This window comes from Bombina bombina, chromosome 1 (genome assembly GCF_027579735.1).
Source record: "Bombina bombina isolate aBomBom1 chromosome 1, aBomBom1.pri, whole genome shotgun sequence".
Classification (NCBI taxonomy): Eukaryota; Metazoa; Chordata; class Amphibia; order Anura; family Bombinatoridae; genus Bombina; species Bombina bombina.
Window position 1 is genome coordinate 1,205,911,866 of NC_069499.1, and position 23,726 is coordinate 1,205,935,591.

Sequence of the window (23,726 nt, forward strand, 5' to 3'; positions counted from 1 at the left end):
GTCATTTAACATTGGTTCCCAGGCAATCATACAGAGGTTCCTGAAACTGTGTTAATTTTAGTTCCTTGCTAAATTATACAATTGCATAATTTAACATATTGAGTGTGTGAGATCTCTTGTGTAATTGAAGAAATGGGAGAGAACTGAACTTGTCCTACAGACCATGTTCATATCCACAGATCTATTAAATAAAGACAAATATACCTCTATATATTATTTAATAATATTTCAAATACCTTGACAGCAGCAACTCCAATACTACTGAATGTTAAGTTATTTTAAAGACATAAATAATTGTCTCAGTCAGCTGTTAAGTGGTGGTTTCTAGTTTGGTTGTAATTTGAATACGCCGCTGACTAAGTCGGCGTCTACAGTCGCTTAAGTGTATAAATCTGCTGGTAAGCTAATGTTATATAATTCTGTACTATGTGCAGAATTATATAACATTAGTTTGTAAGTCTACTGCCCCTTTATTTGGGGGAAAATGGCTGTACATTAAACAATTAATTTTTCCTATTAAAGTATGAAACCTATTTGTCAGGATATTGCTGGGTTATAATAATGTTTTGTTTTTTTGACTAGGAAATAAATGGGATGTTCTATATAGTGGGTCTGCAAAGGAACACGTTTGTGATCATCTCAAACCTGGTACTTCATATAGACTTAGAGTGTTTTGCACCAATGCGGTGGGCTCAAGTCCGGTAAGTTTCATTGTAAAGAAAACTGACTATTCCTTGCACTTTAGATACAATGTGTTACCCCACTGCCGCATCACACAACACCCAAGCTGCAGTTCACTCTTGTTCATGTAATCTAATGTACTAACTGGTTTAAAGGACATTAACCTATTCCACATAATGTTTTTATGCATGATTGTGCTATTGCTTATTTTTCCTTTAATTTGTTGCTAAAATTGTGCTGTATCCAATGTCACCCAAGAGGCTGGAGTGCAGTGAATGCTCTGTACAGTTTGTCTTTCTTTATTCCTGTAAACTAAATGGACAACTTTTTATCCCTAAATTTGGGAAAATGGGAAAGTAGAAGGCATAGCATAATACCATTACAAGGAAGGCACACTATATAATAGTTGTTAGTTTATTGTGTACTCATATGGTCACTAGATAACTTTACAACAGCTGTAATTTTATTATTAGAAACCAGTTTACCTAAAGTAAATTATGAACAGCCTTTATAAAAAAAATACATTGGAGCGATTCAATCCAATACAAAGCAAATCAAGTCTACTCTTTAATGTGGGAGCCATCCAGTTATTCATTCCAAAAAGCAATTAAACAGCTTTTTCTTATTTAACATGGTTCCACACCAGTTAGTTTCCAAGCAAGGGATATTTAATGTCTATACAAACCTTTTAACTTTTCTCAACTATTTCTAGGTTTCTGATGCCATGACCTTTCATACAGCCATTGTGCCACCGGGTCCCTGTCTCCCCCCACGTCTTGTTGGCAAAGCCAAACCCAAAGAGCTTAACTTACAGTGGGGTAAGTCCAAAGCAAAATGGGCATTACAGTCTATTTTTACTAACATGCTCTTCATTTCCATAACCTGCAAAAAGTTTGTTTCCACATCACTTTAGTACTGAAATAGGAGTTGACCAGTAGAAAAACAGGATATTATACATATATATGTTCTTAAAATTGTCTAGTGCTTGCTTAAAGGGATAGAAAGGCCAACATTGAAATGTTCATGGGTGCATTTCAATTTTAAATACAAGCATTTTTGCAATATTCTTTTATTTTGAAAAATGATTTTAGTAAAATGTATTACTATATTTTAGCTGTATACGTACATATGCTGAAAGGGCTGTGTACCAGTTTTCAAGCTCAGCTGATCTGGAGGTGTATTGTGTCTTGTGAAGACTTAGTTTGTGTCCTATAAGTGACTGCTGACTCCCTGAGAAAATGTCGTTTTTTAATACTGCTGCATATGTGAGTATGCCACTGGAAAATAAACAGTATTTACTTTTACTAGAAGCTCTTTTTCTAATGGAAGTATAATGCAAAAATGATGCTATTTAACATTAAAAAGTACCCATGTACATTTTAGTTTTGAACTATCTGTACCTTTAACCCCTTAATGACCAAGGACGTACGCCACACGTCCTCAAAAAAATACAGTTAATGACAGAGGACGTGTGGCGTACGTCCTTGGTCTGGAAAGCAGCTGGAAGTGATCCTGCTCGCTTCCAGCTGCTTTCCGGTTATTGCAGTGATGCCTTGATATGGAGGCATCCTGCAATAACCCCCCTTGGCCATCCGATGCAGAGAGAGCCACTCTGTGGCCCTCTCTGCACCGGACATCGGTGGCCGGTATCGTTGGTGGGTGGGAACAAGTCTGGGAGGCGGGTGGGCGGCCATCGATGTGCCGAGTGGAGAGAAGGGGGGCGGAACCGTCGGGAGCGCGCACGGGAGGCGGCGGGCGGGAGCGTGCACGGGGCGGGAGCGGGAGGGAACCGCTACACTACGGAAAAATAAGGCTGTTAAAAGTTAAAATAAAAAGTTTGAAAATGTTACAAATAAACAGCTAAGGGATCTGGAAAGGGTGGGGGGATGGTCTTGGGGGGGGGGGAAGCTACACTACAGAAAAGGGAATTTTTTTTTTAAAAAAGGCACATTTGTTACTAAACTGGGTACTGGCAGACAGCTGCCAGTACCCAAGATGGCGCCCATTAAGGCAGAGGGGGAGGGTTAGAGAGCTGTTTGGTGGGGGATCAGTGAGGTTGGGGACTAAGGGGGGATCCTACACAGCAGCATATGTAAATATGCCAAAAAAACACAAAAAAAGCCCAAGTATAGCTTTTATTTTAGTACTGGCAGAGTTTCTGCCAGTACTTAAGATGTCGGGGACAATTGTGGGGTGGGGGAGGGAAGAGAGCTGTTTGGGAGGGATCAGGGGGTCTCATGTTTCAGGTGGGAGGCTGTGCTCTACACTACAGCTAAAATTAACCCTGCAAGCTACATAATTAACCCCTTCACTGCTAGCCATAATACACGTGTGAAATGCAGCGGCATTTGGCAGCCTTCTAATTACCAAAAAGCAACGCCAAAGCCATATATGTCTGCTATTTCTGAACAAAGGGGATCCCAGAGAAGCATTTACATCCATTTGTGCCATAATTGCACAAGCTGTTTGTAAATGATTTCAGTGAGAAACCTAAAATTGTGAAAAATTTAACGTTTTTTTTAATTTGATCGCATTTGGCAGTGAAATGGTGGCATGAAATATACCAAAATTGGCCTAGATCAATACTTGGGGTTGTCTACTACACTAAAGCTAAAAGTATCCCTAAAAGCTCCCTACATGCTCCATAATTAACCCCTTCACTGCTGGGAATAATACTATAGTAGTGCACAGTGGCATTTAGCAGCCTTCTAATTACTAAAAAGCAACGCCAAAGCCATATATATCTGCTATTTATGAACAAAGAGGATCCCAGAGAAGCATTTACAACAATTTAAGCCATAATTGCACAAGCTGTTTGTAAATAATTTCAGTGAGAAACCAAAAGTTTGTGAAAAAATTAGTAAAGTGAACGATTTTTTGTATTTAATCGCATTTGGCGGTGAAATGGTGGCATGAAATATACCAAAATGGGCCTAGATGAATACTTTGGGATGTCTACTAAAAAATATATGTATACATGTCAATGTATATACATGTCAATGGATTCCTGAAAGATATTAGTGTTCTAATGTAACTAGCGCTAATTTTGAAAAATAATGGTTTGGAAATAGCAAAGTGCTACTTGTATTTATGGCCTTATAACTTACAAAAAAAGCAAAGAACATGTAAACATTGGGTATTTCTAAACTCAGGACAAAATTTAGAAACTATTTAGCATGGGTGTTTTTTGGTGGTTGTAGATGTGTAACAGATTTTGGGGGTCAAAGTTAGAAAAAGTGTGTGTTTTTCAATTTTTTCCTCATATTTTATATTTTTTTTTATAGTAAATTATAAGATATGATGAAAATAATGGTATCTTTAGAAAGTCCATTTAATGGCGAGAAAAACGGTATATAATATGTGTGGGTACAGTAAATGAGTAAGAGGAAAATTACAGCTAAACACAAACACCGCAGAAATGTAAACATAGCCTTGGTCCCAAACGGACAGAAAATGGAAAAGTGCTGTGGTCATTAAGGGGTTAAAGTAACCATCTAATGTTTCAAGTTTTTGTAAAGCAGTATGCTGAAACAGTTAAAGGGACAGTCTACACCAGAATTTTTATTGTTTTAAAAGATAGATAATCCCTTTATTAGCCATTCCCCAGTTTTGCATAACCAACACAGTTATAATATATTTTTAACCTCTGTGATTATCTTGTATCTAAGCCTCTGTAAACTGCCCCTTTATTTTAGTTCTTTTGACAGACTTGCCGTTTAGCCAATCAGTGCCTGCTCCCAGATAACTTCACGTGCACGAGCACAGTTATCTATATGAAATACATGAACTAACACCCTCTAGTGGTGAAAAACTGTTAAAATGCATTCTGAAAAGAGGGTGGCCTTCAAGGTCTAAGAAATTAGCATATGAACCTCCTAGGTTAAGCTTTCAACTAAGAATACCAAGAGAACAAAGCAAAATTGGTGATAAAAGTAAATTGGAAAATTGTTTTTACATGCTCTATCTGAATCATGAAAGTTTATTTTGGCCTAGACTGTCCCTTTTAAATAACATATGATATGTCCCTTACTAACATATGATATGAGTTGCACCCATTTTTTATTCATATTTATCTTTAAATATCATGTTTCCCATTGTTTATAATTCGAATAACTTCAGATAAGCATCTTATGACAGACTTACAAATGTATTTTTTTTAGTTTCCCTTTAAAAGGTATCTGATGGAAACCCAAAGTCTAAAACCTGAATTGATGCTTGGCCTTTATAATCTTTTCTCTGTGTTTTGGCCCCAGTTAGTACCAAGTGCCTTTGTCATTATAGATGCAGATCCTTTATGTTCATGTTGCATTTAAGAAACATAGAAAGGCAGACATAACTTTAGTTCCTGTATTACTCCCCTTAAATAGATTTGGTGCTCTTGTCTTTTTTTAAAACATTTTACTTGTGAGGTAACTAACTTCCTTGACTATTGAAATAGGAGCAGTTGTCGCAATACGTTTTGAAATTTAGGTGCATCTATATCACCAAAAAACTTAAGTGATCATCTTCATTAAACAGTTAGTTGTATTATTATTTTTTTATTTAATTGAACATCAAATTTCGAGTTGCAATAAAAAGCAAAGTAGCTCCCATTATACGCCGTGATCTGCTTCTCAGGATGTCAAACTTCAAATAGCATATTTGACATTTAATTTCAAACTGGCAATCACTGCAAGTTTGGAAAATTTAAAGGTACAGTCAACACCAGAATTGTTGATGTTTAAAAAGATAGATAATCTCTTTATTACCTATTCCCCAGTTTTGCACAGCCAGCATGGTTATTTTAATATACAGGTGGCCCTTGGTTTACGCTGGTTCAATTTGCGCCGTTTCAGAATAACAACCTTTTTTCCAGTCATGTGCAGTAATTAAAATAGCCAGTAGGTGGAGCTGTCCGCTTGTTTTGCAGCAACGTTATGTAACTTAACAGCCTTAAATTGATTTGTCTACACAGAGCAGACATTAGCTATTGAGCAGCCACTTCCCTATTATCTTCCTGTCCAGCTGCTTGGGGTGAAGGTGCCTAACTGCCTATTAATCACTGCAGATTGAAATGCATAGAATAGGTGCAGACCCAATATTATCTAACATGCTAGCAATGCAGAGAACTGTTTGCAGAAAAATGCAAGTAAAAAAACGTTTTTGTTTATTAAACTTAGTTTGATGATGATGCAGTCTGTTGTGTGATTATTTAATTAGGTGCTGTTAGCAAATGTTTTTGTTCATTAAACTTAGTTTGATGATGATACAATCTATAGTATTAGGTTTATAATGCTGTTTAGCATTTAAAGTCTTCATTTCATAGCTTTAAAAATAATGTATTAGGTGTTACTTATGTCAGTTTTGAGAGGGGCCTGGAACCTAACCCCCTCACTTCCCATTGACTTACATTATAAACTGGGTTTCAATTTACAACAGTTTTGATTTACAACCATTCCTCTTGGAACCTAACCCCAGCGTAAACTGAGGGCTACCTGTACTTTTGACTTCTGTGACTAACTGGTATCTAAGCATATTCTGACCGCCCTTAATCACATGACTTTTAGTAATTATCTATTGACTTGCATTTTAGCCAATTAGTGCAGTGTCTGCCACTAGCCACGGGTGTGATTACAATGTTATCTATATGGCCTACATGAGCTAGCTCTCCCCTGCTGTGAAAAGCTAATAAAAAAAAGAGGCAGCCTTCAAGGGCTTAGAAATTATCATATGAGCCTTCCTAGGTTTGCTCTCAACTAGAATACTCAGAGAACAAAACAATATTGTTGATGAAAGTCCCTTTAATTTGAATTGGTTCACTATTTTTTTAGGGTGATTGTAGAAAGACATTTTTAGGCATACCTAGAGCCCAAATGGCCTAATTGATTTGTCTGTAATTTGAATGGTTCTATAGGTTTTTATTTAGAAATGCAAACATTTAAAAAAAGCTGTACAAATGCAAACTTCATAATGTTTTTATGAAGTGGAAGGAGAAATTTTGATTGCCTCTTTGGAGTGAAGATGGATTGTTTTGCCCTTTTGAGGCACAATTGGACATCTCTTCAATTTGGGTTTTGTCTTATTTTGGATCAGCAATAGTAACATGGGTAAAAAAAAAAATTAACTTAGTGGACCTGTCTCTTTTTTTCTTTCTTTTTTTTTTTCTTCAAACCTATATTGCTATTTAACTTTGTACAAATGTCTGATTTTGCAAATGAATGTTGTGTAGTTTTGTGAATCTACTCAATGCGCAGGCATTCATATCTATAGGAGAAAATCTGTGAGCAGCTAGGTTTAGCTGTTTTTGAATAATTTGAGATAGCAAAGAGTAAATGGAAGTTGTTGGAAAATGCATTTCAATTCCATGGAGAAAAGCTTTAGTTAATGCCAGAGATTTTCACACAAATGTGCAAAGGCAGGGAAATTCCTTGGGCTACTGACGGGCTCAGAATTTAAAAACTTAGAGACGTAAAAGAGAATACCAGAGTTAACCTCATTTTTCTTTCTTGTTCTTTTGAATTTCTGCTAACATTTCTCACACCCCCTAATATGTTGATAATGTTGTAGTCAAATGAAGAGACCCTTATTGTTTAAAAAGTTTTAATCTTGTGTTCACAAAAATGTTATATTGTTGGATAGTAATAGTTTCTTTCTTAAGATATGGTGAGTCCACAGTCATAATTTACTAGTGGGAATATCACTCCTGGCCAGCAGGAGGAGGCAAAGAGCACTACAGCAAAGCTGCTATATATGTCACTTCCCTTACCCATAATCCCCAGTCATTCTCTTTGCCTGCAGTGCAAGGAGGAGGTGAATGATCGTGACCACAGATGACAGCCTTCTAGGTTGAGGAGCAATTAAGCTTCTGTGGAACAGATGTGCAAGGCTGCAACTTGGTCCTCTTTGCATATTTTTTCAAACTTTTATAAATTTGATACGTTTACCTTGGCTGAGGCTTCTTTTGGGAGAAGGGTTCTTCAGGCAGTGGTGCCTTCTGTTTAGGTCTACCTGTCTTGTCCCTCCCTTATTATCTGTGTCCTCTAGCTTGGGTATTGATTCCCACTAGTAAATGATGATTCAGTGGACTCAATATATCTTGGGCAAGAAAACATAATTTATGCTTGCCTGATAAATTTATTTATTTCCGGATATGGTGAGTCCATGGTCCACCTTTTATTTTTTCTAAAACCTCAGGTACCTCTACACTTTTGTGTTATCTTCTTTTTCCATTTTTCCTTCTGCCGAATGACTGGGGATTATGGGTAAGGGAAGTGACATATATAGCAGCTTTGCTGTAGTGCTCTTTGCCTCCTCCTGCTGGCCAGGAGTGATCTTCCCACTAGTAAATGATGATTCCATGGACTCACCATATCCATAAATAAATTTATCAGGTAAGCACAAATTGTTTTTGTAGGTGAATGTATTTTTCATGCTTTAAAAAAGATAAAGTAATCAAAGAGGGCTTCTTATTCTAATACTGCTCTCAGGTTTGTACCCTCCTATTATAGTTTAAATTTAAAATTAATAGACAGACTATACAGCACCTTGGTTACATATTGTTGCAATATAGACATTTCAGTTGTCAAACTTTCGGTACAAACTGTTACACAAAGTAAGTCAATTACAGTCAGTCTAACATGCCTAGTGTTATATATTAACAGCACAGAATTACCTTATTTTGTTGTATTATTTTTTTCTTTGCCAATTGTAATCATGCTATTGCTTCAGGTAGATCCTTGTCTAAAGCAGTGTTCCTATCAAAATTGTGAATGTAAATTGAAGTGTGCATAAATATATACAGTAAGTATAATGATTATATACAGTGTCTATCACACAACATTCCTCTACCATTGCCCCAACCAAGAGAGACCTCTTATTCATGTTATAATGTAGCATATGTTGGTGATGTTATGCACATGCAGATTTATGTAGATAAAAGGTGGTGCTCACATTTGTTTGTAGATAGGTGGAGTATTTTTAATAGGAAAGGTTGGGAGAACCATAGGCAAAAGCATGAGCGTTACATGTGTGTTCTGATTTCTTTCCTAAGATATGGAGAGTCCACAAGATCATTCAATTACTTGTGAGAATATCACCCCTGGCCAGCAGGAGTAGGCAAAGAGCACCACAGCAAAGCTGTTAAATGTCACTCCCCTACCAATAATCCCCAGTCATTCTCTTTGCCTCTGTCATTGGAGGAGGTGAAGTTTGGTGTCTGAATAATTTGAACTACAAGCAAGTTTTTGGGTTTAGCTGTGTCCACATTAATCTCTTCAATAGAGTAGTGGTGGCTTTTAAGCAGTTACAAAGTTGTGAGGTAGTCCTTGCTTGGTTTTCTGACATGTTTGCTGCCCTTGGTATAGAAAGCCAGAGTTGGTTACTCTGTTCTTTCTTTTTCTACAGATCTCTGTAAGGAGTATGTGTCCTTTAACGCCTTGTAAGCCGTCTACCTGCCAGACAGCTGGATGTGCAGGTAAGTGCTTTTGTCTTCAAGGTCTGGAGACTTGCACTTAAAAGGTTTTTGCTGCTTTATTTTAATGGGATATGTTAAAGACTTAGTAAGGGTTTTTATTTTGGCAGTGTGCAGGCACAGGAAATGTATGTGGGGACTTAAGGGTTAACCCTCCTTTATAGATAGGAAAGGGTTAACCCTAATATCTGTGGCTCAGTGTTTATTTGCTTTTCAACTGGTGGTTCTAAGGGGCCCTTAAGTGGTTTATTAGGAGCAGAGGGTTTTTATTTTGTGTGTGCTGATTGCAGAGGAATAGCAAGTCAGTTTCCGGTTAAGCAAAGGAGCTGATTGCAGAGGAATAGCAAGTCAGTTTCCGGTTAAGCTTTTGCCGGCTTTCTACACGTGCTTTCTCTTGCTGCGTGTTTTTTTTTTTTTTTTAAAAAAAAGCTAATGACATGACTCTCTGTCTCTTCCACTTTCAGAGTGGCATCGGCTGTGCTGGTTGATTTTTTTGTGGGTATACCTTAAGCTGGGAACCTATGGACAAATGTTTGGTTGTGTTTTGAGGTCCAAATTGTTCTACCCATGCAATTTTTTCCTCATGTTTAGATAGAACCTTGAAAAGTAAAGACTATTTTTTTTTTGTTTCTGAGCCTTATGTCTCTCAGGATGATGCTGTTCAGGCTATAATACCGTCTTCTCCTCAAACGTCCCAAGCCTCTATGGAGTCACATTACAGTGCCCTGCAGTTCTTCTCAGCCTCCTGGAGCAGTTTATTTGCCTGCAGATTTTGCGGCTCGGGTATCTTCTGTGGTATCTGCGGCATTATCTGCTTTGGAACAAGATGAATCAATCTAAGAAACCCTCAGCTGAGTCTAAGTCAGCATGAAGGGTCTGCCCCCGGTCCGGGATCGGATCAAATGGGGGGCAGACTTTCCCTATTTTGGCAAGCATGAATATGAGATGTTCCAGACCCTTCGGCTGTGGACATAGTATCTCAGGATTACAAAATAGAATTCAAATCTTGCCCTCCCAGGGGCAGATTCCACCTTTCAAGATTATCTGCAGACCAGGTAAAACAAGAGGCATTCTTGAACTGCGTTTAGAATCTTTCCAGTGAGGGAGTGATCCAGTCCCTGTAAGGGAACAGGGTCTAGGATTCTATTCAAATCTGTTTGTGGTTCCCAAAAAAGAGGGAACCCATTTTAGACCTTATGTGCCTCAACAAGTTTCTCAGGGTACCATCCTTCAAAATGGAAACAATCGTTCCATTCTTCCTTTGGCCCAAGAAGGTCAGTTCATGACGACCATAGACCTGAAGGATGCGTATCTTCATGTTCCCATCCACAGGGATCATCACAAGTTCCTGAGATTTGCCTTTCTAGACAAACATTTTCAGTTTGTGGCTCTTCCGTTTGGCCTTACCACAGTTCCCAGAATCTTCTCGAAGGTTCTGGGCACTCTCTTGGCAGTGATCAGGTCTCGGGGAATTGCTGTGGTGCCCTACCTGGATGACATATTAGTTCAGACACTTTTTAACAAGCAAACTCTCATACAGAGATCTTGTTGTCTTTTCTACGTTCCTACGGTTGAAAAGTGAATCTGAAAGAGTTCCCTTGTTCCAGCTACAAGGGTGGTTTTCTTAGGGACCATAATAGATTCCCTATCTATGAACATTTTTCTGACAGAGGTCAATAAATCCAAAATTCTCTCCTCTTGCCTCTCTCTTCAGTCTACTGTTCGGCCATCAGTGGCTCAATGTATGGAGGTAATTGGTCTGATGGTCGCTTCCATGGACATCATTCCTTTTGCTCGATTCCATTTGAGAGCTCTCTCTCTTTCATGGTGTTTTTCTCAGGAGCATCTGTTTCAGGGCACATGCTTCCGGAGACCTTCCTGGGTAATCGTGACCAAGGACGCCAGCCTGCTAGGCTGGGGATTAGTTTGGGCATCATTAAAGGCTCAGGGTCTATGGACTCGGGAGGAGTCTGCTCTCCCCATAAACATCTTGGAGTTGAGAGGGATTTACAATACTCTGTTGGCTTTGCCCCAGTAATCTTTTGCCCGGTTTATCAGGTTCCAATCGGACAACATCACCTCAGTGGCTTACATCAACCACCAGGGAGGAACTCTGAGTTCCTTAGACATGAAGGAGGTGGCACAGTTTATTCAGTGGGCAGAAGCTCACAATTGTTGTCTATCTGCCATACACATTCCACGAGTGGACAACTGGGAGGCATATTTTCTGAGCAGACAGACTTTTCATCCCAGGGAGTGGGTTCTCTATCCGGAGGTGTTCTCCAGGTTAATCCTCAAGTGGGGGGTACCGTAGTTAGATCTGATGGCGTCTCGTCAGAACGCCAAGCTTCCAAGGTATGGTACAAGGTCAAGAGATCCTCAGGCAGTTCTGATAGATGCTCTGGCGATTCCTTGGGTGTTCGGTCTGGCATACCTGTTACCTCCGTTTGCTCTCCTTCCACAAGTCATTGCTCATATCAAACAGGAGAGAGCATCAGTAATTCTAATAGCTCCTGCATGGCCTTGCAGGATCTGGTTTGCAGACCTGGTGAATATGTCATCTCTTCCACCTCGGAGGTTACCTCTGATGAAGGACCTTCTAACTCAGGGTCCATTCCTCCATCCAAATCTCGTTTCTCTGAAGCTGACTGCTTGGAGATTGAATGCTTAGTCCTGACTAAGCGTGGGTTTTCTGAGTCAGTCATTGAGACCATGATTCAGGCTTGCAAGCCTGTCACTCTGAAAATTAACCATAGGGTATGGCAAAAATACCTTTATTGGTGTGAATCAAAGGGCTACTCTTGGAGTAGGGTCAGGAATCCTAGAATTCTGTCTTTTCTCCAGGAAGGTCTGGAGAAAGGGTTGTCGGACAGTTCTCTAAAGGGTCAGATTTCATCTGGCGTATGTGCCAGATGTTCAATCTTTTTGTCAGGCTCTGGTCAGAATCAGGCCTGTGTTTAAACCTGTTGCTCCTTCTTGGAGCCTTAACCTTGTTCTTAAGGTTTTGCAGCAGGCTCTGTTTGAGCCTATGCATTCTTTACATATTAAGTTGTTATCGTGGAAAGTTTAGTTTCTTATTGCTATTTCGGTACTCACGACTTTGCAGTATAATTTGCCTTACCTTATCTTTCATGCGGATAAGGTGGTCCTGCGTACTAATTTGGGGTTTCTCCCTAAGGTGGTTTCGGATAGAAATATTAATCAGGAAATAGTTGTTCCTTCTCTCTCTCCTAATCCTTCTTCCTATTAGGAATGTCTTTTGCACAACTTGGATGTTGTTCATGCTCTTAAATTCTACCTACAGGCTACTAAAGATTTTCGCCAGTCCTCTGCTCTGTTTGTTTCACTGGAAAGCTTAAGGGTCAGAAGGCTACTGCTACTTCTCTTTCCCTATGGTGTAGAAGTATGATTCGTTTTGCTTATGAGACTGCTGGACTGCAGCCTCCTGAGAGAATTACAGCTCATTCTACTAGGCCTGTCTCTTCTTCTTGGGCTTTTAAAAATTAAGCTTCTGTGGATCAGATTTGTATGGCGGCAACTTGGTCCTCTCTGCATACTTTTTCAAAATATTACAAATTTGACACACTTGCCTCGTCTGAGGATTCTTTTGGGAGAAAGGTTCTTCAAGTGGTATTGCCTTCTGTTTAGGTCTGCCTGTGTTGTTCTCCTTCCCTGTTCATTCTGTTTCCTCTAGCTTGGGTATTGGTTCCCACTAGTAATTGAATAACGTAGGCTCTCCATGTTTTAGGAAAGAAAACTAAATTTATGCTTACCTGTTAAATGTCTTTCTTTCCGGATATGGAGAGTCCACGACCCCACTCTTAATTTAGACAGTTATTTCTTTCATGTAATTAGCAAGAGTCCATGAGCTAGTGACGTCTGGGATATACATTCCTACCAGGAGGGGCAAAGTTTCCCAAACCTCAAAATGCCTATAAATACACCCCTCACCACACCCACAATTCAGTTTTACAAACTTTGCCTCCCGTGGAGGTGGTGAAGTAAGTTTGTGCTAGATTCTACGTTGATATGCGCTTCGCAGCAGGCTGGAGCCCGGTTTTCCTCTCAGAGTGCAGTGAATGTCAGAGGGATGTGAAGAGAGTATTGCCTATTTGAATTCAATGGTCTCCTTCTATGGGATCTATTTCATAGGTTCTCTGTTATCGGTCGTAGAGATTCATCTCTTACCTCCCTTTTCAGATCGACGATATACTCTTATATACCATTACGTCTACTGATTCTCGTTTCAGTACTGGTTTGGCTATCTACTATATGTAGATGAGTGTCCTGGGGTAAGTAAGTCTTATTTTATGTGACACTCTAAGCTATGGTTGGGCACTTTTATATAAAGTTCTAAATATATCTCTTTAAACTTATATTTGCCTTGATTCAGGATGATCAATATTCCTTATTCTGTTCCATTATTTGGGTTAATGCATATGAATAATCAATTTTTTCTTACCTTAAATATTGTTTTCAAATTGACTTTTTTTCCCTGTGGGCTGTTAGGCTCGCGGGGGCTGAAAATGCTTCAATTTATTGCGTCATTCTTGGCGCAGACTTTTTTGGCGCAAAGTTTTTTTTGTCATTTCCGGCGTCATTTTTTTGACATTTTGCTGCAAAAATGTCTGCGTTACCGGATGTGGCGTCATTCTTGGCGCCAATAATGTGGGTGCCTTTTTTGGCGCTAAAAAATGTGGGTGTCATTCTTGTCTCCACCTTTTTTTCACATTATTTCAGTCTCATTTTTTCATTGCTTCTGGTTGCTAGAGGCTTATTCATTGGCATTCTTTCCCATTCCTGAAACTGTCATTTAAGGAATTGATAATTTTGCTTTATATGTTGTTTTTTCTATTACATATTGCAAGATGTCCCAGATTGACCCTGGATCAGAATCTACTTCTGGAAAGACGCTGCCTGATGCTGGTTCTACCAAAGTCAAGTGCATTTGTTGTAAACTTGTGGTAACTGTTCCTCTGGCTGTAGTTTGTGATGAATGTCATGATAAGCTTGCTAATGCAGATAGTATTTCCATTAGTAATATACCATTACCTGTTGCTGTTCCCTCAACATCTAATACTCAGGATGTTCCTGTTAATATAAGAGAATTTGTTTCTAAATCTATTAGGAAGGCTATGTCTGTTATTCCTCCTTCCAGTAAACGTAAAAGGTCTTTTAAAACTTCTCATTTTTCAGATAAAATTTTAAATGACTCATCATTCTGATTTGTCTGTTTCTGATGAGGATTTTTCTGGTTCAGAGGATTCTGTCTCAGATATTGACAGTGATAAATCTTCATATTTATTTAAGATGGAATTTATTCGCTCTTTACTTAAAGAAGTTTTAATCGCTTTAGAGATGGAGGAATTTAGTCCTCTTGATACTAAATCTACTAAGCGTTTAAATTCGGTTTTTAAACCTCCTATGGTTATTCCAGAAGTTTTTCCTGTCCCTGATGCTATTTCTGAAGTAATTTCTAGGGAATGGAATAATATGGGTACTTCATTTACTCCTCAAAGGTTTAAGAAATTGTATCCTGTGCCATCTGACAGATTAGAGTTTTGGGACAAAATCCCTAAAGTTGATGGGGCTATCTCTACTCTTGCTAAACGTACTACTATTCCTACGGCAGATAGTACTTCCTTTAAGGATCCTTTAGATAGGAAGATTGAATCCTTTCTAAGGAAAGCTTATTTATGTTCAGGTAATCTTCTTAGGCCTGCTATTTCTTTGGCTGATGTTGCTGCCGCTTCCACTTTTTGGTTGGAGGCTTTAGCACAACAAGTATCAGACCATAATACTCATAGCATTGTTAAACTCCTTCAACATGCTAATAACTTTATTTGTGATGCCATCTTTGATATCATTAGAGTTGATGTCAGGTATATGTCTTTAGCCATTTTAGCTAGAAGAGCTTTATGGCTTAAAACTTGGAATGCAGATATGTCTTCTAAGTCAACTTTGCTTTCTCTTTCTTTCCAAGGTAATAAATTATTTGGTTCCCAGTTGGATTCTATTATTTCAACTGTTACTGGGGGAAAGGAACTTTCTTTCATGTAATTAACAAGAGTCCATGAGCTAGTGACGTATGGGATATACATTCCTACCAGGAGGGGCAAAGTTTCCCAAACCTTAAAATGCCTATAAATACACCCCTCACCACACCCACAAATCAGTTTTACAAACTTTGCCTCCAAGGGAGGTGGTGAAGTAAGTTTGTGCTAGATTCTACGTTGATATGCGCTCCGCAGCAAGTTGGAGCCCGGTTTTCCTCTCAGCGTGCAGTGAATGTCAGAGGGATGTGAAGAGAGTATTGCCTATTGAATGCAGTGATCTCCTTTTACGGGGTCTATTTCATAAGGTTCTCTGTTATCGGTCGTAGAGATTCATCTCTTACCTCCCTTTTCAGATCGACGATATACTCTTATATTTACCATTTCCTCTACTGATTCTCGTTTCAGTACTGGTTTGGCTTTCTACAAACATGTAGATGAGTGTCCTGGGGTAAGTAAGTCTTATTTTCTGTGACACTCTAAGCTATGGTTGGGCACTTTATTTATAAAGTTCTAAATATATGTATTCAAACATTTATTTGCCTTGACTCAGAATGTTCAACTTTCCTTATTTCCAGACAGTCAGTTTCATATTTGGGATTATGCATTGAATTATCATATTTTTTCTTACCTCAAAAATTTGACTTTTTTCCCTGTGGGCTGTTAGGCTCGCGGGGGCTGAAAATGCTTCATTTTATTGCGTCATTCTTGGCGCGGACTTTTTTGGCGCAAAAATTCTTTTCCGTTTCCGGCGTCATACGTGTCGCCGGAAGTTGCGTCATTTTTTGACGTTATTTTGCGTCAAAGATGTCGGCGTTCCGGATGTGGCGTCATTTTTGGCGCCAAAAGCATTTAGGCGCCAAATAATGTGGGCGTCTTTTTTGGCGCTAAAAAATATGGGCGTCATTTTTGTCTCCACATTATTTAAGTCTCATTATTTATTGCTTCTGGTTGCTAGAAGCTTGTTCACTGGCATTTTTTTCCCATTCCTGAAACTGTCATTTAAGGAATTTGATCAATTTTGCTTTATATGTTGTTTTTTTCTTTTACATATTGCAAGATGTTCCACGTTGCAACTGAGTCAGAAGATACTACAGGAAAATCACTGCACAGTGCTGGAGCTACCAAGCTAAGTCTGCTATAAACTTTTGGTATCTGTTTCTCCAGCTGTTATTTGTATTGCATGTCATGTCAAACTTATTAATGCAGATAAAATTTCCTTTAGTACTATTACATTACCTGTTGCTGTCCGTCAACATCTAATTTTCAGAGTGTTCCTGATAACATAAGAGATTTTTTAAATCCATTAAGAAGGCTATGTCTGTTATTTCTCCTTCTAGTATACATAAAAGTCTTTTAAAACTTCTCTTTTTTTCAGATGAATTTTTAAATGAACATCATCATTCTGATACTGATAATGGTTCTTCTGGTTCAGAGGTTTCTGTCTCAGAGGTTGATGCTGATAAATCTTTGTATTTGTTCAAGATGGAATTTATTCGTTCTTTACTTAAAGAAGTGTTATTTGCATTAGAAATAGAGGATTCTGGTCCTCTTGATACTAAATGTAAACGTTTAAATAAGGTTTTTAAATCTCCTGTAGTTATTCCAGAAGTGTTTTATCTCCCTGATGCTATTTCTGAAGTAATTTCCAGGGAATGGAATAATTTGGGTAATTTATTTACTCCTTCTAGACGTTTAAGCAAATTATATCCTTTGCCATCTGACAGATTAGAGTTTTTTGGGACAAAAATCCCTAAGGTTATGGGGCTGTCTCTACTCCTGCTAATGTACTACTATTCCTATGGCAGATAGTACTTCATTTAAGGATCCTTTAGATAGGAAAATTGAATCTTTTCTAAGAAAAGCTTACTTATGTTCAGGTAATCTTCTTAGACCTGCTATATTTTTAGCGGATGTTGCTGCAGCTTCAACTTTTTGGTTAGAAGCTTTAGCGCAACAAGTAACAGATCATAATTTTATAGCATTATTATTATTCTATAACATGCTAATTATTTTATTGGCGATACCATCTTTTGATATCATTAGAGTTGATGTCAGGTATATGTCTCTAGCTATTTTAGCTAGAAAAGCTTTATGGATTAAACTTGGAATGCTGACATGTCTTCTAAGTCAACTTTGCTTTCCCTTTCTTTCCAGGGTAAATAATCATTTCGTTCCTTTCCTCACAACAAGGAACAAAAGCCTGATCCTTCATCCTCAGGAGCGGTATCAGTTTGGAAACTATTTCCAGTTTGGAATATATCCAAGCCTTATAGAAACCTATAGTCAGCTCCTAAGTACCTATGAAGGTGCGGCCCTTATTCCAGCTCAGCTGGTATGGGGCAGATTACGTTTTCTTCAAAGAAATTTGGATCAATTCCGTTCTTAATCTCTGGTTTCAGAAACATTGTTTCAGAAAGGTACAGAATTGGCTTCAAGTTAAGGCCTCCTGCTAAGAGATTCTTTTCTTTCCCGTGTCCCAGTTGACACAGCAAGGCTCAGCATTTCTGAAATGTGTTTCAGATCTAGAGTTGGCTGGAGTATTTATGCCAGTTCCAGTTCTGGAACAGGGGCTGGGGTTTTATTTTATCTCTTCATTGTACCAAAGAAGGTCAATTCCTTCAGACCAGTTCTGGATCTATCATTATTGAATCGTTATGTTAGGATGCCAACATTCAAGATGGTTACTGTAGGACTATCCTGCCTTTTGTTTAGCAAGGGCATTATATGTCTACAATAGATTTACAGGATGTGTATCTGCATATTCCGATTCATCCAGATCACTTTTAGTGTCTGAGATTCTCTTTTTAGACAAGCATTACCAGTTTTGTGGCTCTACTGTTTGGCCTAGCCTCAGTTCCAAGAATTTTTTTCAAAGGTTCTCGGTGCCCTTCTTTCTGTAATCAGAGAATAGGGTTTTGGTATTTCCTTATTTGGACGATATCTTGGTACTTGCTCAGTCTTCTCATTTTCGAAGAATCTCATACGAATCGACTTGTGTTGTTTCTTCAAGTTCATGGTTGGAGGATCAATTTACCAATCAGTTCATTGATTCCTCAGACAAGGGTAACCTTTTTAGGTTTCTAGATAAATTCAGTGTCTATGACTCTGTCCTTGTCAGACAAGAGAAGTTTAACATTGATATCAGCTTGTCAAAACCTTCAGTCACAATCATTCCCTTTGGTAGCCTTATGCATGGAAATGTTGGGTCTTAGGACTGCCGCATCAGATGCGATCTCCTTTGCTCGTTTTCACATGCGACCTCTTCAGCTCTGTATGCTGAACCAATGGTGCAGGGATTACTCAAAGATATCTCAATTAATATCTTTAAACCGATTTTACGACACTCTCTGACATGGTGGACAGATCACCATCGTTTAGTTCAAGGGCTTCTTTGTTCTTCCGACCTGGACTATAATCTCAACAGATACAAGTCTTACAGGTTGGGGAGCTGTGTGGGGGTATCTGACGGCACAAGAGGTTTGGGAATCTCAGGAGGTGAGATTTCCGATCAATATTTTGGAACTCCGTGCAATTTTCAGAGCTCTTCAGTCTTGGCCTCTTCTGAAGAGAGAGTTGTTCATTGTTTTCAGTTAAGACAATGTCACAACTGTGGCATACATCAATCATCAAGGAGGGACTCACAGTCCTCTGGCTATGAAAGAAGTATCTCGAATTTTGGTTTGGGCGGAATCCAGCTCCTGTCTAATCTCTGCGGTTTCTATCCCAGGTATGGACAATTGGAAAGCGGATTATCTCAGTCGCCAAACGTTGCATCCGGGCGAATGGTCTCTTCACCCAGAGGTATTTCTTCAGATTGTTCAAATGTGGGAACTTCCAGAAATAGATCTGATGGCTTCTCATCTAAACAAGAAACTTCCCAGGTATCTGTCCAGATCCCGGGATCCTCAGGCGGAGGCAGTGGATGCATTTTCACTTCCTTGGAAGTATCATCCTGCCTATATCTTTCCGCCTCTAGTTCTTCTTCCAAGAGTAATCTCCAAGATTCTGAAGGAATGCTCGTTTGTTCTGCTGGTAGCTCCGGCATGGCCTCACAGGTTTTGGTATGCGGATCTTGTCCGGATGGCCTCTTGCCAACCGTGGACTCTTCCGTTAAGACCAGACCTTTTGTCTCAAGGTCCTTTTTTCCGTCAGGATCTGAAATCCTTAAATTTAAAGGTATGGAGATTGAACGCTTGATTCTTGGTCAAAGAGGTTTCTCTGACTCTGTGATTAATACTATGTTACAGGCTCGTAAATCTGTATCCAGAGAGATATATAATAGAGTCTGGAAGACTTATATTTCTTGGTGTCTTTCTCATCATTTTTCTTGGCATTCTTTTAGAATACCGAGAATATTACAATTTCTTCAGGATGGTTTAGATAAGGGTTTGTCCGCAAGTTCCTTGAAAGGTCAAATCTCTGCTCTTTCTGTTCTTTTTCACAGAAAGATTGCTATTCTTCCTGATATTCATTGTTTTGTACAAGCTTTGGTTCGTATAAAGCCTGTCATTAAGTCAATTTCTCCTCCTTGGAGTTTGAATTTGGTTCTGGGGGCTCTTCAAGCTCCTCCATTTGAACCTATGCATTCATTGGTTATTAAATTACTTTCTTGGAAAGTTTTGTTCCTTTTGGCCATCTCTTCTGCCAGAAGAGTTTCTGAATTATCTGCTCTTTCTTGTGAGTCTCCTTTTCTGATTCTTCATCAGGATAAGGCGGTGTTGCGAACTTCTTTTGAATTTTTACCTAAAGTTGTGAATTCCAACAACATTAGTAGAGAAATTGTGGTTCCTTCATTATGTCCTAATCCTAAGAATTCTAAGGAGAAATCGTTGCATTCTTTGAATGTTGTTAGAGCTTTGAAATATTATGTTGAAGCTACGAAATCTTTCTGTAAGACTTCTAGTCTATTTGTTATCTTTTCCGGTTCTAGGAAAGGCCAGAAAGCTTCTGCCATTTCTTTGGCATCTTGGTTGAAATCTTTAATTCATCTTGCCTATGTTGAGTCGGGTAAAATTCCGCCTCAGAGAATTACAGCTCATTCTACTAGGTCAGTATCTACTTCCTGGGCGTTTAGGAATGAAGCTTCGGTTGACCAGATCTGCAAAGCAGCAACTTGGTCCTCTTTGCATACTTTTACTAAATTCTACCATTTTGATGTATTTTCTTCTTCTGAAGCAGTTTTTGGTAGAAAAGTTCTTCAGGCAGCGGTTTCAGTTTGAATCTTCTGCTTATGTTTTTTGTTAAACTTTATTTGGGTGTGGATTATTTTCAGCAGGAATTGGCTGTCTTTATTTTATCCCTCCCTCTCTAGTGACTCTTGTGTGGAAAGATCCACATCTTGGGTAGTCATTATCCCATACGTCACTAGCTCATGGACTCTTGTTAATTACATGAAAGAAAACATAATTTATGTAAGAACTTACCTGATAAATTCATTTCTTTCATATTAACAAGAGTCCATGAGGCCCACCCTTTTTTGTGGTGGTTATGATTTTTTTGTATAAAGCACAATTATTCCAATTCCTTATTTTATATGCTTCGCACTTTTTTTCTTATCACCCCACTTCTTGGCTATTCGTTAAACTGATTTGTGGGTGTGGTGAGGGGTGTATTTATAGGCATTTTAAGGTTTGGGAAACTTTGCCCCTCCTGGTAGGAATGTATATCCCATACGTCACTAGCTCATGGACTCTTGCTAATATGAAAGAAATGAATTTATCAGGTAAGTTCTTACATAAATTATGTTTTTTTACTAAATCTCAGGCACCTCTACACCTTTGTGTTATTCCTTTTTCCATTTCCCTTCGGTCGAATGACTGGGGATTATGGGTAGGGGAATAACATTAAACAGCTTTGCTGTGGTGCTCTTTGCCTTCTCCTGCTGGCCAGGAGTGATATTCCCACTAGTAATTGAATGACGTTGTGGACTCTCCATATCCGCAAAGAGAGAAATTTATCAGGTGAGCATAAATTTAAAAAGATGGGTTGAATAGTAATAATAATATGCAAGACATTGAGTATAATAGAGCAGTTCTTAAGTTACATTGTTTAACTATATAGAAATTTACATAAACTTTTTAGTATTGTATCAAGAAAAGCAAGCAGTAGTCTTTAAAGGGACAGTCAAGTCCAAAAAACTTTCCTGATTTAAAAAGGGAATGTAATTTTAAACCACTTTCCAATTTACTTTTATCACCAATTTTGCCTTGTTCTTTTGGTATTCTTAGTTGAAAGCTAATTCTAGGAGGTACATATGCTAATTTTTTAGACCTTAAAGACTGCCTCTAATCTGAATGCATTTTGACCACTAGAGGGCTTTAGTTCATGTGTTTCATATAGATAACATTGAGCTCATGCTTGTGAAGTTACCCTGGAATGAGCACTGATTGGCTAAAATGCAAGTCTGTCAAAAGAACTTAAATAAGGGGGCAGTTTGCAGAGGCTTAGATACAAGGTAATCACATAGATAAAAAGTGTATTTCTAAAACAGTGTTGGTTATGCAAAACTGGGACATGGGTAATAAAGGGATTATCTTTATTTTTAAACAACAATTCTGGTGTTGACTGTCCCTTTAAATTAATCTAGATACTTCTTTGGCTAAAATTTCTATTTTTGATTTCTATCTCTAGCTCCTCCGTTCTCTAATGGTGGCTCTGATGTCACCAGTTACACAGTAGAGATGGCAAACGCTGATCAGGAGGATCGACTAGCAGTGTACCAAGGATCAGAGGTAGAATGTACTGTGAGCAGTCTACTGCCTGGGCAGCCCTACTTCTTCTGGATAAAGGCTGCGAATAAAGCTGGGGTAATCCTCCTACACACAAATAATTCTCACTCCTTATCTCACTCTGACGTTTGTGTTCTTGCTCATTTGGTTTATTTTGCCTTGTAGTGTGGACCCTACTCAGAAAAGGCTGAGTTTTGCACAGCTCCTGGGCCCCCTGAGAAATGCAAAATGCCACTCGTGGTCTGTAAGACAGCGAACACAGTTCTTGCTAGCTGGGAGGTGAGTGATGCATTACGTCCAGTATTAATCTTGGTAATTATTTCTTCTGCCATAGTAAAATTTGTGTAGCACCTTGTAATAATGTAGAAAGTACAGTTTGTGTAGCACTTTGTGATAATGTAGAAAATACAATTTGTGTAGCACCTTGTGATAATGTAGAAAATACAATTTGTGTAGCACCTTGTGATAATGTAGAAAATACAATTTGTGTAGCACCTTGTAAGGATGTAGAAAATACAGTTTGTGTAGCACCTTGTCATAATGTAGAAAATACAGTTCAGGGATGTGCAATTACTATCGCCCCATGCCCGGGACATGCAGTCAAAATAAAAAAAGCCCCCCAAAATAAAAAAAAACCCTAGCCTAAACTAAACTGCCAATAGCCCTTAAAAGGGCCTTTTGCGGGGCATTGCCCCAAAGAAATCTGCTCTTTTACCTGTAAAAAAAAAAATACAAACAACCCCCCAACAGTATAACCCACCACCCACACAACCAAACCCCCCCAAATAAAATCCTAACTAAAAAAACCTAAGCTCCTCATTGCCCTGAAAAGGGCATTTGTATGGGCATTGCCCTTAAAGTGGCATTTAGCTTTTTTTCCACCCAAACCCCAAGCTAAAATAAAACCCACCCAATAAACCCTTAAATGAAACCTAACACTAACCCCCGAAGATCCACTTAAAGTTTTTGAAGACCCAACATCCATCCTCAATGAAGCGGCAGAAGTCCTCAATGAAGTCGGGAGAAGTCATCCTCCAAGCGGCAAGATGTGGTCCTCCAGACAGGCAGAAGTCTTCATCCAGACGGTATCTTCTATCTTCATCCATCCAGCGCGGAACAGCTCCATCTTCAAGACATCCGGCGCGGAGCATCCTCTTCTTTCCACGGCTCTACTCGAATGAAGGTTCCTTTAAGTGACGTCATCCAAGATGGCGTCCCTTGAATTCCGATTGGCTGATAGAAATCTATCAGCCAATCGGAATTAAAGGTGAAAAAATCCTATTGGCTGATGCAATCAGCCAATAGGATTGAGCTTGCATTCTATTGGATTCTATTGAATTCTATCAGCCAATCAGAATTCAAGGGACGCCATCTTGGATGAAGTCACTTAAAGGAAACCTTCATTCGAGTAGAGCCGTGGAAAGAAGAGGATGCTCCGTGCCAGGTATCTTGAAGATGGACCCGCTCCGCGCCGGATGGATGAAGACTTCTGCCCGTCTGGAGGACCACTTCTTGCCGCTTGGATGAAGACTTCTCCCGGCTTCGTTGAGGATGGATGTCCGGTCTTCAAAAACTGTAAGTGGATCTTCGAGGGTTAGTGTTAGTTTTTTTAAGGGTTTATTGGTTGGATTTTATTTTTAGCTTAGGGTTTGGGCGGAAAATTAGCTAAATGCGCTTTTCAGGGCAATGGGGAGCTTAGGTTTTTTTAGTTAGGATTTTATTTGGGGGGGTTTGGTTGTGTGGGTGGTGGGTTTTACTGTTGGGGGGTTGTTTGTATTTTTTTTTTACAGGTAAAAAAGCTGATTTCTTTGG

General features: G+C 38.9%; 1 protein-coding gene across 1 annotated transcript in view; it reads left to right on the forward strand.

The window, feature by feature from the left end:
* The window catches only part of LOC128664026 (fibronectin type-III domain-containing protein 3A-like), a 170,451-nt gene that overhangs the window by 92,919 nt on the left and 53,806 nt on the right, over positions 1-23,726 (forward strand). Inside the window, 4 exon segments of the mRNA XM_053718678.1 lie at positions 583-701; positions 1,394-1,499; positions 21,817-21,992; positions 22,080-22,193. Coding sequence (XP_053574653.1) covers positions 583-701; positions 1,394-1,499; positions 21,817-21,992; positions 22,080-22,193 — 515 coding nt within the window.